The sequence below is a fragment of the Zerene cesonia genome, chromosome 4, assembly GCF_012273895.1.
Source record: "Zerene cesonia ecotype Mississippi chromosome 4, Zerene_cesonia_1.1, whole genome shotgun sequence".
Classification (NCBI taxonomy): Eukaryota; Metazoa; Arthropoda; class Insecta; order Lepidoptera; family Pieridae; genus Zerene; species Zerene cesonia.
In genome coordinates this window covers 5,603,424-5,619,123 of record NC_052105.1, presented here as the reverse complement: position 1 = coordinate 5,619,123, position 15,700 = coordinate 5,603,424, and the positions used below count along the sequence as shown (strand labels likewise).

The 15,700-nt window shown below is 32.9% G+C and overlaps 3 protein-coding genes and 1 non-coding gene across 6 annotated transcripts in view; 1 reads left to right on the top strand and 3 right to left on the bottom strand.

Moving 5' to 3' along the window:
• Positions 1 to 349: 349 nt before the first annotated feature.
• LOC119839579 (NAD-dependent protein deacetylase Sirt6) lies at positions 350 to 3,290 on the bottom strand. 2 transcript variants are annotated; one of them, XM_038365937.1, is made up of 7 exons: positions 3,275 to 3,290; positions 2,830 to 3,065; positions 2,578 to 2,705; positions 2,092 to 2,334; positions 1,504 to 1,677; positions 975 to 1,098; positions 350 to 717 (listed from the first exon to the last, which is right to left on the bottom strand). In XM_038365937.1, the coding sequence occupies exons 2-7, from the start codon at positions 2,893 to 2,895 to the stop codon at positions 385 to 387; spliced, it is 1,068 nt and encodes a 355-aa protein (XP_038221865.1). In that variant the 5' UTR covers positions 2,896 to 3,065; positions 3,275 to 3,290; the 3' UTR covers positions 350 to 384. The 2 variants fall into 2 exon arrangements, with proteins under 2 accessions (XP_038221865.1, XP_038221864.1); XM_038365936.1 differs by having other exon boundaries at positions 3,181 to 3,278.
• A 291-nt stretch (positions 3,291 to 3,581) lies between these two features.
• On the top strand, positions 3,582 to 13,524 carry LOC119839577 (aldehyde dehydrogenase, mitochondrial). Its single transcript, XM_038365934.1, has 11 exons — positions 3,582 to 3,837; positions 5,005 to 5,153; positions 6,170 to 6,266; positions 6,740 to 6,908; positions 9,056 to 9,204; positions 9,856 to 9,958; positions 10,329 to 10,505; positions 11,340 to 11,458; positions 11,707 to 11,874; positions 12,565 to 12,699; positions 13,017 to 13,524. Exons 1-11 carry the CDS (start codon positions 3,736 to 3,738, stop codon positions 13,185 to 13,187), a joined length of 1,539 nt encoding a protein of 512 aa, XP_038221862.1. The 5' UTR covers positions 3,582 to 3,735; the 3' UTR covers positions 13,188 to 13,524.
• Positions 13,525 to 14,107: 583 nt separating this feature from the next.
• Positions 14,108 to 14,226, bottom strand: LOC119839826. Its single transcript, XR_005288285.1, has one exon. It is a non-coding gene; the product is annotated as a 5S ribosomal RNA (ribosomal RNA).
• A 504-nt stretch (positions 14,227 to 14,730) lies between these two features.
• LOC119839576 overlaps positions 14,731 to 15,700 on the bottom strand; it is a 24,203-nt gene continuing 23,233 nt past the window's right edge. Inside the window, exon 15 of one of the 2 annotated variants that reach the window (XM_038365932.1) lies at positions 14,731 to 15,687. In XM_038365932.1, coding sequence (XP_038221860.1) covers positions 15,282 to 15,687 — 406 coding nt within the window. In that variant the 3' untranslated portion in view covers positions 14,731 to 15,281. The other variant, XM_038365933.1, reaches the window with a different exon arrangement.

Sequence of the window (15,700 nt, the reverse complement as noted above, 5' to 3'; positions counted from 1 at the left end):
AGATAGAATAGTAAGTAACGACTAAGAACTGTTATTTTAAACATGCTTGAAACCAATCTATGTATTAAATCGCAATTTTTAAGCATGGGTCCAAATATTTTCGTCTGAAACTTTAATACGAATACAATAACCTGGTACCATTGTTGTGATTTAATAATTTAGGCAGGAGGTGGATTGAGAACTCCTCATTCCTCATCAACAAACAACAAACACACAAAACTTTGCACCAAAATGCATTTAACTATTAAAAACTCCATTCACATGGCTTATGCTAAAGTTTGACATTATATGTTTAAAAGAGAGAAATATGGAAGTTTACAAATGTTTTAAGAGAAATAAAAGAAACATAGCATTTATCATAAGTTTAATTCAGCATTTACATTATCAAGTTATATCATTTTTCACTTCATGCTTTATTTCTATCTTCACAACTTTTGACTTATCATCGAGAATAAAACTATTTGCTTCATCAGTACTATTTCTTCGTTTCTTGATAAGAACGCGTTGTTTTTTAACCCCCTTGCACTTAATCTTAAACACTTTTTCCAAAGCTAGAATGTCTTTTCTATTTATAGTCCAGTCGATGATGGAATGTGCGGCAAGTTTTGTAAAATCATTTTCTTCACTATAGGTGGGAATCTCATATCCTAGAATTTGCATCACATTTTCTAATATATCATCCACATAATAGTTGATTACTAAATCTGCTTTGTTGTCCTGTAAACAATCAATACATCATTAGTTAGTAAGATTTATGATATAGTAATCATTTGTTTTAATTTTTATTAATTTGTGAGAATCATTTATTTGGCTGTATTTTAGATGAAAAAAATATTAGCATGTTAGGGGAAAAAACCCATTTTATTTTCCTTGTAGTTAAGTACTGTTTGAAATTAAAACTTACATTATTACTAAAGTTGAGAAACAATATCCTTTTTGTTTCTGTTTGTTGCTTAAAAATAAATGCTACTCACATGTTTAGTCGGTTGCAAGTTACATATGACTAGTTTTCCTCCATACTTTACTGTTTCTAAAGGTAGGTTACCACTCGGAATGATTTGAAGTGTTGTTCCCAAACATATACTCAGGTCTGCAACACTAAAGTACAAAAAAGAAATAGAATTTCATATTTTATTTTAAGTTTTAATATTTTTATTTAAAACAAACATTTGTATTTTGTATATACCCTTTAAAGTTGAACAATGTAAGATTGTTTTTAAATGTTAGGTATTCATAATAGCTATAATTTATTTTTAACCAATAAAAACAAAACAAAAAATTAACAATTTTTGTAAAACTATTATTTTCTATGGGATTGTTCATTTCTAACAAACTATATCAACACAGCTTTATCCATATGATTGTATATAACCAACTTCTTTACCTTGTTCACTTATCATGGATTGGTTACAAGACAATAATTTTATGATTTTATCTTATTGTCTTGATTAGGATCGCCAAGATTATATTAGTATGAAAGCAAGTGATTTTTATTAAGATTACCTAGAATGCCATTCTGCTGCCAACAAATCATTCTCTGGCAGGCTATGCTCCCAATCCAACACTCCATCATACAGTCTTCCACGACAAGGTCTGCCACCACCATGCCCAGCAGCACATGGAACACCGCTGCACTTTTTACCGACTGTCTCAACTGGTGAGTTCCTCACAAACTGCCTGATAAAAGATGTGATAGTAAATAACAATACATTTTCATAAAATTTTATTCAATGTTTAATACAGTCAAGGTGTCAAGGGACAACCGGATGGATCGAAGTTCCGTTCGTTTCAATAAGAGAGAGAGACTGACAGAGACATGCATGACATGAGAACATGCGCATTCTGCACAGCTTACAGCTTACTATAGCGAAAAATGTTGTTACAACTTTTTGGAACTTTGTTCCAATTGTGTGAGCATCACACACAAACTAGCGTGAAATTTAGAACTATAGTTTATTTACTTTATAATATATATATACTATAGTATGTATATTCTCCATGATAATGTTGAATATAAAATGCTTAGTAGACATCAATAACAAACATGTTGCAATATTTTCAACTAACATTAGTGGAAGGTCTGAATCTTACCTTTTACAAAGATTACATTCATCAATAAACATATTTCCATGTAGTTCAGACAAATATCTTCGTGGCAAACCTGACTTCAAATGTAAGCCATCTATATTCTGACTGACAATGTACTGGACTTTGTTGGAGTCCACTAACTTCTTTAGTATCATATGAGTCTTGGTTGGTTTAGCATCAGTAAAAGAAACATTGATGTTTGGCCTTTTCCCCTCTTTCTCAAGTGTCCAAACACCATTTGGCCCTCTGTAATTACATATACATTGCATTAAATTATTACTGGCCAGGCATTATAACATTGTGAATTATATATTTTTATTATTGCACCTAATATAGTCATATGGTATAGAAATTTTTCACATAGCACCTTTTTTGTTGAATTGTTATTAGTTCAACAACACAATACCTTACCTACCTAGATATTTACATACAATCATTTACGGTCAAACTGTTCTATAAATGTTAATATTACTTCAACAAAATCATTACCTAAAATCAGGTATTCCTGCAGATGTGCTAATGCCAGCTCCAGTGTGTACCACAACATGTTTACTTTCTTTAATTAAATTTGCCAGTATTTGACACTTTTCTTTCAACTTTTCAATTGAGTCAAATTTCTGTAAAACAATTTATAATTTATTAGCTTTTGCCCGCGATAAACGTTAAAAGACACTAAATGTATATTTATCAGGAGAGTTAAAATCATGTAACTATTCTGTAATATTATTAACTGTTTCTTACTTCTGGAAGTCCGAGAACTCCTTTGTGTTCGTATGGGGAGAGTCCCTCAGCGTAATTGCACGACATTTTTGTTTTGTAATAGTGGTAAACATCTAATCAAAACGATGCAAACCGTTTTATGTAATGGTTAATGATTATCTTTCCAAGATGCATATTAAAAGCATTCTTCAGGTAAACATTGCTTTAAATAAAACCATTTTTATGCGATTCCTTCTGTTTACATTTTGGTCTTTGCGCTGTATTAAAAAGGGTAATGTTGTTTAAAGACATCTATGAATACAATAAACATTAAAAAATATATAATCGCACTCTTAAAACATGTAATGAGGAATCAGGAAGAACAGTTCGTACCCAAAATTTAATCTCTAAGACACTTTTCGAGTTTTGAGTTCTATGTTCATAGCAAGTTTGTATAATAGGTACTTTACTAATGACAATTACTTACTCGGTCATAAGTTTTTGAAATATGACTTTTGAGTTCTGAACACAGATTATGCAGCTCCGTACCTAATGCGGTTACACAATACCAAATTTAGGTTCTAATTTAAATGAAAATTTAGGAATTAGAGGCTTCTGATCACTGTCCTAAATTTAGGTACTGAACACGAACGTGTAAACGCCCCTTAAAAATACAACTCAACTCTGTATCAGTTTTTCTTTGTCCATTTCAGATTACAGTGTTATGTTATCTGTGGTAGTATATAATCTGTTATTAGACATTTGAATTTATTATCAATCAATTTCAATTTCAAATTTTTATTCATTTGGTAACGTCATTCATACCTGTTTCGACGTTCCAAAATAATAAAAAAAATTGCACAGTTAACGTTTCCGAATCGTTTCGGCCGACCGGTAGTTCGGTATTAAGTGTATAGTGGTTAAAAGTGATTTAAATATTTTTAAATTATGTTTCGTAATCTTACTAAAGTTGTAAAGTTTCAACAAGCTCAATTTGCGACCGCTACTGCGCCAGCGCCGCATATCAGCCCCGATATTTTATACACTGGCGTAAGATATCTAATAATAAAACAATATTAACCACATAAAAAATTTATACATTGGTCCCTATGTAATGTATAATCATTAATTTTATTTTAATCAGTAATTATAATAAGTAATATTTAACAAAGTGAATTCAAATTGATGATGATCATCCGATTTGATGAAACTTTTTAGCAGGGACGAACAGATTTTACATAATTATTTTTATACATAATTAAAAATGTGAATGTGTGAAGAGTTTGTTTATATGTTTGCTCACAAAATCGGGAACTGCTGGACCGTTTAAAAAAAAAATCACCATCGGATATGTACGTGATCCCTGAGTTCTGGTTATTGTAATTGTATTAAACACGAGCGAAACCGCGGCGGTCCGTTAGTTTAAAATCAAAGTAATTGATGTACATACCTATTCATTAATAAATAATAATATAAATTGTTAGATATAAAAGCATATGAACATGTTTTTAATAAATGAAAATTGGGTAGTCTATTGATGATACTACTTGATTGATTTTTTTAGAGACAGCTCCTTAGATAACCTTACATAACATTATTTATATATAATTTATCAGTGCTACATAACATTATTGACATCTTATCTATTGTAATCAGTATGCATATAAAATAAACTAGTATATTGTAGTAGATAATATAGACATTTTATTAACATTTATTAAAACTTATTAATATTTAGCTATGCACCTGTACTTTAATTATTAAATAAACTGAATTTTCTCACTTGCTCTTATACAGAGTATACATGAAATTATTTATTCTTGCAATCATTATTAGCATGATAAGATAAACTAGTGCAATTATTGTATTGTCACCGATTCAGAATGAGTGCACAAAGTTTGAATTAGATTTGCCCAGTTAAAGTGTGACAAAGTTATGTCTAAAGAAGTATGCTACATACAAACATGCAAACATACAGGTGATATTAATAAAAAGTGTGTTAAAAACAGTATAATCCTACAAAGAAAAGAAAATTGAAGAAACAGTATTCACTTTCATGAAATTGGGATTGTCTGTAAGATTTTATAGTCTATTTATTTTGTAATTTGCCGGAGATTTAAAATAATCTACTTAAAATTAAGCCCAGATTCAGTCAACCATTCTATAAAACCCACCATGCTCACATAAATATTTCACTATTTTTCGTTTTGTTGCCAGTTATTCATAAACAATGAGTGGGTGAAATCGGCAGATGGCAAGACCTTTCAAACAATAAATCCGGCGAACGAGCAAGTGATTGCGGAGGTGCAGCAGGCTGGCAAGACAGATGTTGATAATGCAGTTCAGGCGGCCAAGGAGGCTTTTAAGTTTGTATATTATGAATAGTTTTAATCATGCATGGAAAATGTTTCTCTTTAAATATAAACAGATCTAATTCTCTTGAAAAAATAGACATTGCCTTATTGTACAGTGGTTAAAATTAAATAAATATTGATCGAAAATTTTAATCTATTTCTATAATACCTTTTTAACTAGATATAAAACTAGAATTGTTTGCAAAGTAATGATTTAAGATCGAGTCGAAATCGTAACCGAATTGAAAACGAAATCAAGATCGAATCGAAAGTTCCAGTTCATGCCGTTTTTGGTAGCTCTATGCTTATAATATGTAATAAAGAAGCTCCTATGAAATTGTTCCATAAAATATTAATTTTTTCAATCAGAAAAAAAAAATTACTTCGTTCAATCCTCCGTGGTTTTATGTAACAGTCTAAAATTAACCAATAAACAGATTTACAGCCTTTTTTATAAAACAGCATGATGTAAGTTAATAAAAAGAAAATGGTTTCGATAATCTCGATAACTGTAATTTGTTTTTCGCGCCACGTCCACTCATGCAGTACAAACACGGAACAACTTTTTTATGTTTCCTTCGCTTCGTGACGCGGTTACACCCGCGCGAAGAAGTTTTTCAAATCCCAGTATCCATGACAAAACACGACATACGACAGATAGACAAACATTGTAATAAGTGTTGTTTTGGTACATACAGTATATGTATATTTTGATACTGTTATTTTAATACTACAAACAGACAATTCCAATTGATTTACCTGCATACATATAGACGGATAAACTTTTCACGATTTTAATATTTAAAAGTCTAATAAAATCTCTAATATCTCTCTTAAAGCTCACAATTTTTGGCACTGGACAAATATTTGTTAATTGTATGATATCGCCTGATTCATATCGCAATTGTCCCAATCAGCAAAAAAATTCGGCGCCATAATATGTAATATAACATCTGTTAAAGCTACTTAAATAGCCTGAAATGTTACATTCGCAAAATAGTAACAAACCATGTTATTTTATACATTAGAATGGATTCCCCTTGGAGGACCATGGATGCGTCTCAGCGAGGCTACCTCATCAACAAGTTGGCGGACCTGGTCGAAAGAGACAGAACATATTTAGCAGTAAGTCCATAGTACTAAACAACGCGACTTACGGTTTTCTCATTTATGAGATTTTTTCGTATTTATTGACTAATTGGAATTATAAGAAAAACAGAGAATTTTTCTATAGTATCTTTATTATTATGTTGTGGTATAACTTTCCACCTGAAATTAGTATACGTTAATACACTTGAGGTTACTGCGCAGTCCTGCAAGTTTTATATTAGGTAATAAATGTACATATTCCATTTTCAAGTTCTAAATTTTTTCTTACATTTGTAAACATTAGTTTCATCATTTTGTTCCGATACGTATTAAGCCTTAAAGGATTTAGGACTATACACATTCTTATTTCTAAAAGATTCTTATTTAAGTTATTTGGAGCAGTAATTCCTGCCGATCTTGTTTCGAAAATGTCACTTTGGAAAGTTGCTTGTATCAAGGAAAACCGGTGAGAAAATCGATAATAATGAAATGTTGTTCTCTGTTACTAGAGTCTAGAAACCCTAGACAATGGTAAGCCCTATCTGGCGGCTTACTATGGCGACGTTAATGCTGTTATCAAAAACCTACGATACTACGCTGGTTGGGCTGACAAGAATCATGGTAAAGTGCTGCCCACAGATGGAAAGTACTTTGCCTATACTCGCCATGAGCCCGTTGGTGAGTGTTTTTTTTCCATGTTTTGTTTTTTTATTGTTTTGCATTTCGAATTTGAACGAATTTTGTTTTTTTTTTATGTTATAGTTTTTATTTTCAACTAACAAAGTAATTAAGTTGATGTTTTTTTTTTACGGAATAGCGTTTAAATAAAAAGTATTATCAAAAATATAAATTCCTGATTTTTTCTAAATAACAAGAAATATTACGACTCATTTCGTTTACAATACAGAGATGTTCTATTATGTTTATTATAAACAACATATTTAACCGATCTAAGTTTAGACCAAAAAAAATGTCCACGCACTTTTGTAAATAGCCCATGTGCTTCTTATAATAAGGATCATTTTTGGTCAACTCACATTTTTGCTAAATCATTTGTGTAAATAACGTTTTAGCGTAATACCTAATGTGTTATAAACGTGTTACTCATACGGGCTTCTGCTAACTTTGTCAAGACATAAGTTATACACGGAGTAACTCTTATCGGTCAAATCGGGTGATTTAATGAGATGATATTTGATAACGTTAGTTTATGGGTCCTCTTTAATAACTTGCGTGATTTTTTTTTTATTCGGATGATAAGTATCATGGTTGGTATATTATACTGACAGCAATCTTAAACACTTCTAGTGATAGGATTTATATTTTTGTAAAAAAAAATATAAAGTTAATTGTTAATATGTTTTGGTTTAGGGAGGTATATAGAGTAGGTGTAGGAGGACTACTTTGTATTGATAAATTTTCAGTTAATGTAGATTATTATGATAATTCATTATAGCAATATGAACATTAAACTTGTTTTTTCACGATAGCTATAGGTGATAAGAGATTCCTTGGCAATTTTAGTAGTCTATAAAATTAACGAACAGTAAATATACAATTCGTATTTCTATGGTTGTTTCTATGTTCGTTTGTATGTATTTTTTTATGTTACAAAGCAACAAACGTTTTGTTAAGTGTATATGTAAATAATCTCGAGCAACGAAATCTCCGCTTTATTACTTATTTTGAAGTTGTTTTATTACTTTTAATTTTTAGTTTTATAGCATTGAAATGCTTTATAAATGAGAAATTTTGGAAGAATAGAAAAAATTTGATCACGAGGCAGGATTCGAACCTGCGTTTCTTGCTTAACCGTAGCAACGCCTAGCCTCTCGGCCACCCGTGATCCTGCCACAGTAATCGAATTTCTTCTACACTTTCTAGTAGGGGAGCCCAAGATGCTAAATGTGTATTTACTCGAGCGTTTCAGAAACCTATTGGAATTCGCAGATTATGCCATAGCAAGAAAAAAAGTCCTATAGTGTTTTCAATTTCAGTGGTGGAAAAAGGTTTTTGATTTTTTTTTTAATTATAAAAGAAAAACAGGGCTGTGGAAATACTCAAGCACGTAAGATTTTGATATTTTGAATGCTCTGGCATATCACTGAAATAAAATATAACTTATACTTACGTTTTGTGTGGTAATTTCGTGGCTACGAATAAAAGGTAAATTATAAAAAAAATATGACTCGAGCGCGTCAGAGAAAGATATTACGGGTTATTTACAACACAAAAAATCCAAATTTCGTTAATCTGACAATTTGAGCGTAACCTTAGAGAATTATCGATATTTTTTTATTTCCTGCGGCTCCTGTAGGCGCACCCACCAATATCAACTGCTCATACTTTTTGGAGGTACTTATTAATAGGTAAGGTACCTTCCCTTATAATAATCTGACGCGCTCGAGTACATCCCAAAATCCCCTCTTGGGCTCCCCTACTATTCGGTTTCATGTGCCTAAGTGGCACCCCACGCCATCTATTGAGATGATTAAGAACCATCACAATTTTTTTCTATTCTTTAAAAATTTCTGATTTATTACTTATTTTGAAGTTGAATTTTATCCTGAGTACTTTATAGTAAACTATATTTTTCCCGCGGTATCGCACGCGTTAAATTCGCAGTAGTTTGATAGATGTTATTATACAAATAAACCTCTTGAATCAGTCTATCTGTTAAAAAAATCAAAATCCGCTGCGTAGTTTTAAAGATTTAAGCATACATAGGGAAGAACAGAGAAATTATTCTAGCGTTTTATTCAATGTTGTGATACCTTATACAATCAATAATATTTCATACATTTCACTGATTCCCATCTATCCAGGTGTATGTGGACAAATTATCCCATGGAACTTCCCACTTCTGATGGCATCCTGGAAGCTGGGACCAGCGTTGGCAACTGGCAACACTCTGGTGCTGAAGCCGGCGGAACAGACTCCGCTCACCGCTCTCTATTTGGCGCAGTTGGTTAAGGTGTGTGATATGACGGATTGACAAATAAATAGTTTAGATTGTTTTGAAAAAATCGATAATGTGTGAGAAAATGTTACACATAATATAAAATCATAATGACATAAGAGGATTAGAATTATTTATGTGTTATATTTTAATTTATTATGATGATCCTGATCATTCCCTCTGCAGGGACGGTCTTGAGCAGGTGTAGGTTATCATAAACCTTATAATAGTTGTCAAATGTCACTTATCATATTTTTTTTTATTTTGTTCTTGAACATGGCAAATTTCTCAGGATGTTTTTATTAATCAGTTATGAAGATTGTACCGAAAAATAAAAAAATGATGTATCATAATATGTATTCATTTTTATAATCACTTCACAAAATATTGTTATCAATGGTTCATTATAAACATAATTTGCTGTGATAATTAATTTTATCTGTATTTTATTGAGTTTAAGCAATGATTAAAAGTGCCAATAAAAGTGAGACGGAACTTTTATGTTATCTAGCAAAAATATAATTCAATATATTTGATTATTTATGAAAAGAAAATTAATGTGTTAAAAGAAATGGCATGATATTAATAATTACACTATCGTGTTTTACCGCTTATATTATCTATTTATATAAATTTCCATTTTTTTTTAAATTTTTACATCAATAGGAAGCTGGTTTCCCACCAGGCGTAGTTAATGTGTTGCCGGGCTTCGGCGACGCGGGCGCGGCTTTAGTCGATCATCCCGATGTGGACAAAATAGCTTTCACCGGTAAATACTCTATTTACACTCATTTGCCTCCTCACTGGCACCTACTAAATAAAAAATACAACATCGTTTCTAGATGCACCAGGAAGAGCCAGGTTGAGCTCCCCCGCACCTCATACCCTAAGTTGTATAGACAACCGCATCACCAAAAGAAAAACGATTAAAGAATCACAACAAACCTACCTACAACAAACTAACCAACAGCTTAATTTCTAGTGTCAACGGAGGCGTTTTCTTGCCCACTTAATTGACCAAACAAACATCACTGAGCATTTTCTTCTCCACTTAGTTGACCAAACCCAGGTCACTGACAATATGCACTGTCCCATCGAGAATAATAAAGAGTATAACTTATTCCCCCATTCCCCAACAGGCTCCACGGAAGTGGGCAAGCTGATCCAGCGCGGCGCCGCCGGCAGCGTGAAGCGGATCACGCTGGAGCTGGGCGGCAAGTCGCCCAACGTGGTGCTGGCCGACTGCGACCTGCCGCACGCCGTCGAGCAGGCGCACATGGCGCTGTTCTACAACATGGGCCAGTGCTGCTGCGCCGGTCAGTGCCCGCCGCACACCCGCGCACGCACACCTACACGCACACGTACACGTATACGTACACGCACACACACACGCACACGTACACATATACGCACACGTACACGCACACCCACACCTACACGTACACGTACTCGCACACGTACATGCACACGTACACGCACACGCACACGCACACTCACACGTACGCGTACACGTACATTGTCCAAACATGCATAGTTTATCAATTATTAAATTCTTGTTAAAACAAACAAATTAATAATGTTTACGATCCGTAAATATTATTCTATTGATACAGAAATAAAATTGTAATTAAAAGTGCATGAGGTGATCGGTTATGTTACCAGGAAGATGAATTAATGTATTTACATTAGAAACTACCGCACGAACAATGTTTTGCTTCTTAGTCACTCAAGCTGAACCAATTAATGATATGAAATGAAGTTAATTAATGTTTGTTTTTTCGTCAGGTTCAGTATTCCTTATGTAATATAACATCATTTTAAAATATTATAAACTAATTATATTATAAAATTGAAGTGTGTGCTATGAAAAAAAAATCTTAGCATGTGTCTTACTTCGTGTACAGAGTTTTTTGTGAGAATCAGGAAAATATACTTATAGTATAGCATTCCAATGTTATTATACACATAACATAAATGTATTGAATCATACTTAAGTAATTTGAAGTACCATATTTGGTTCTAATATAATTTTCCTTTGTTGAAGTAAAACTTACGATCCGTATTCAATTTTGTGATGTCACCACCTGACAATATAATTTATTATTTTGCAAAATCCTTTCTTATCAACTTTTTGCGTTTTATTCTTCCAGGTTCCAGAACATTCGTAGAAGACAAAATCTACGACGAGTTCGTAGAGATGTCCGCGGAGAGGGCGAAGCGCCGTGTGGTGGGGGATCCCTTCGACCCCAAAACTGAACAGGGGCCGCAGGTACGAAATTTTAACCAACTGCACTAAAAGAGGATTGGTAGGATTTTTTTTGTTAATTTTATTTGTATGAATGTTTTTAAGGTGGGTTTTATGGATTAGATTAGTTACTGAAATATAAATGCAGTTATAAGCTTAGATTAAATGAAAAACATTTCTATTTTAGAGTAATCTTCTTCAACTTTACGTCAAGGATTGTCTTGATTCACTCAAAATAATAAGGACTCAACCAGAATCTCGTACAATTGCAGATAGACGGCGAGCAGCACGCCAAGATCCTGAGCCTGATAGAGAGCGGCAAGCGGCAGGGCGCCGCGCTGCGGGCGGGGGGCGCCGCCCCCGCGCCCTCGCGCGGCTACTTCGTGCAGCCCACCGTCTTCAGTGACGTCACCGACGACATGGACATCGCCAAAGTGGAGGTGAGATGCCTGCTTAGGTTCACCCAAGTCATAACGCCCTTATCATTCTTTTTGTCTCAATTTATTATGAGAAAAGATTTAATACTTTGAAACAAGCACTTCTCCATCGGCTTCACATACCTATCTTTAAAACCGTTAGGAACATAATATTTTTCGAGTAACAGACACCTTTTTTTTGTCTCAGGTCAACCATCTAATCATTAACAAGGTGTTAGATACCTTACCTTACTCTTAAAGGTAATTTTTTGGTTCAGGCGAACCATCGGGATAAACATGTACCTTAAATACTATTTATGTCTAATACTAGATAATTTGGGTTTTAAAGATTGATTTGTTACACGGAAAATATTATATTCCTATCGGTTATAAAAAATATATGAAATCGATAGGGTAGTGTTTGTTTCCAAGAATTAAATATTTTCTCATTATAATAATATGAGACAAGAAGAAAAACAAAGGTGATATAATGATTTGGGTGAACGGTTAATGTAAAAATAGATGAGGAGAATTGGGTGACCATAAAATAGGAGGTCTAGGAAGAGTAAGGAAAAGATTAATATGGGTTGCTTTGAGTATCAATTGAGCAAAGGGGTGAATAATCGGTTTTCATATATGTGCATTTATCTGTATGTCTATAGATTATAAGTCAAAATTAAACACTTAAAATTAATAACAAATTTATGAATTCAGATCTTCGGCCCAGTACAGCAGATCATGAAGTTTTCGAGCTTGGATGAATTGCTCGCTCGCGCAAACAACACCGAATATGGTTTAGCCGCCGCAGTGTTCACCAAAGATTTGGACAAGGCCAACTATCTTATACAGGTATGTATATCAAATCATGTTTATGTTAATTATATTACTAACTGTTCAACCGTGGTACATACATAGCCTATGTCACTCGGTGAAGGTGCAGCTTTCTAATGGTGAAAGAATTTTCAAAATCGGTCCAGCAGTTTTTGCGTGAAAACTTTACATACAAAAATACACAAGTTTTCTCTTAACCTATTTTTTTAAATCGGCTGAAAAATGTAATCAGAGATAGAAAAAAAAACAAAAAACAAAATTTGTCCTTGATTCTCTGACCTTAATCTTTAAATAACTATATTCATGGTATATTTATGAACTATTTGTTATTCTAGGGACTGCGCGCAGGCACGGTTTGGGTGAACGATTATAACGTGTTCGGTAACCAGGTGCCGTTCGGCGGCTACAAGCAGAGCGGGCTCGGACGGGAAAATGGACCTTATGGCTTACAGAATTATACCGAAGTTAAAGCGGTTGTCGTTAAAATGACGCACAAGAACTCGTAATTTGGGATTTTATCTAAAAAAGCGATATCAAAACGGATTTGTTTTATCAGCCCATATGTATCGACGTGTATGTATATGAAAATAAATATAAAAAAACTATGTATAGAAAAAAGCAACCGAACATGAAATAATAATAGATAGTTACAGTTCTTGTATATAATATATATTTTATCCTTACAAATATCTTAATCTACGCACACTAGTCATAATACAATTTAAGAAGAAGTAAAAAATAAGAGAATTTTCGTAGAAGGTTGTTAAAAGCATTTACTTGTAAATAAACTTTACATTTTATGTATAATAGTGATTGTTTATTACAATATATTATTTTTTATTATTCTGTTATTTTATTTAAGACCTATCCTTTAGGTTTTAATTATGCGTTTTAATGGTTGAATCTGGAAAAAAAAGCTTTTTAGAAATTTTTATAATTTCACGTACAATGTTAGTCAAATTAATGATTATATTGCATGAGCAATATTATTCTAAAATAATTATATATTTATTCTACAATCCTATTATTTCGTAGGTTTCAGAGATAACTGGTTATATTTAATTAACTAATCTATTAATTGTTATTCTAAATATATGTTAAGTTTGAAAATATGATAACAATTTGCGTTTTTTTGAAAATCAGCCTTTTTTTACTTCTATTTTTAAACGACGTTCCCAAAAACGAAGAATGTTCACAAAGTGTAAAAATTGAAAGTGTCCCACACGTTTTTTGGGTTTGAGTATTCTTGCGAATGTAAGAGACGCTACAACGAAATAAAGTGACTTGTTTGTCTATTACTTCTCATACATTATTTTATTTCTATTATAAATAGGCATCTGCTTTATGTATAGATCAATAAGATTATTAAGGGTTTTTTTTCAATTGAATTAATTCAAAGCAAAAAAATACAGGAAATGCATCAAAAAGCCAACATCACGCGGTGTTCCCAGGCGGTCACCCATCCAAGTACTGACCGCGCCCGACGTTGCTTAACTTCGGTGATCGGACGAGAACCGGTGTATTCAACGTGGTATGGACGTTGGCGATAGTCACAGCAAAATATACTATAATAATATTACAATACCGTGTGCATATATTTGTTTTATTTTATTTTTATTATTGCTTACACTTAGTGGGATACACTTTTTTTCTTAATATCCAAAATATGCTTTTCTTTCTTAAAATGTACCATCACAACAAATCCAATGCATACAAGAATATCAATGAGTCCTTTGTACTCTATTAAAATAAACAAATTGAACTAATTATATTAAGCTATTTTTATATGTTAATATATATTTTTTATTTTTATATTATATACACAATATGGATTTGCGTTTTCATAATTATAAGATTATTATATTATTGACATCATAGATTTCAGACAGCCCTGATATTGTCTAGACATTTTCGGGTTTTACTAAGGGAACAAACGCTTTATACTTCTGTGAGTTTCTCTTTTTGATGTGCTTTTGTTATATAGACCTTCCTTTAGGACCATGTCGAAATAATGACCTTAATTTTATTGATAATAATAAAAGACCAAAATGAAGTAACGACGCTTTATTTCAACAAATACGTCTAAAATCAACTACAAATCTATGTTATACGTCCTCTAAAAATAATTTTCTATATTAATACAACCTCTTAAATTCTGAAGTTAACATTGATGGATCATTATAAAAGACCTATGACTAAAATGACAATCAATCCTTTGGTCCATGCGCATAGACTTAAAAATAATAAGGAATGTAAAAAAGTATTAAAATTAGATTAAAATTATAACCGAGATTAACAAAAAATAATTTATTAAAACCCTCAAGGTGAATAACTAATCTAAAAATCACAACAGTGGAATGTAAAGTGCTACTTAATCTTAAAATCACAAAACTCCCGCGCACTCTTTAAAACTTAAAATAAAAAACTAAAAACATCTTTGGGCTCATTAAATGCGGACGGATCAATGAATCAAAGCACAACATTCTTCATAAGCCAGCTTAGAAAAAACATAAAAATTTGTACTCGAAATGGGCGTCGCCCGTAAAATAGCACACTTAACAGGTTATATAATTTTATTCACGATCAAAAGTCAACATATACTAATTCTTTTCCTCTTCGTTGATGACGGAGAGGTTTTCCTCAGATATTTTCTCGAGGCAGCCGCACGAGAGCGGGTTAAAGTTGGCACTTGCAAGCCCTTCTTCTATCTCTCGTTCGATGATTTCAAAGTCGTCGTTTTCCGCTTGGCATTTGAGGCACTCATCGGACGACGAGTCCTGGTAGCACATGACGTTCTCGATATTCACTTCCACCTCGTCTTTGTCGTTGGAGTACAAGCAGGGGCTGCTGTTGCTGAGTATTCGCGACTCTTTGGTAATGTTTTGGACGAATATTTCTGATTTCGGGCGCGATTTCAGTCTGTCGCTTAGTTTGCGCAACGCTGCGACGGGGTTGGGCCGCTTGTCTTTTGGGTGGACGCGTTGGATGCGTTCTTCTATAACGGAGATACTGCGTTTAA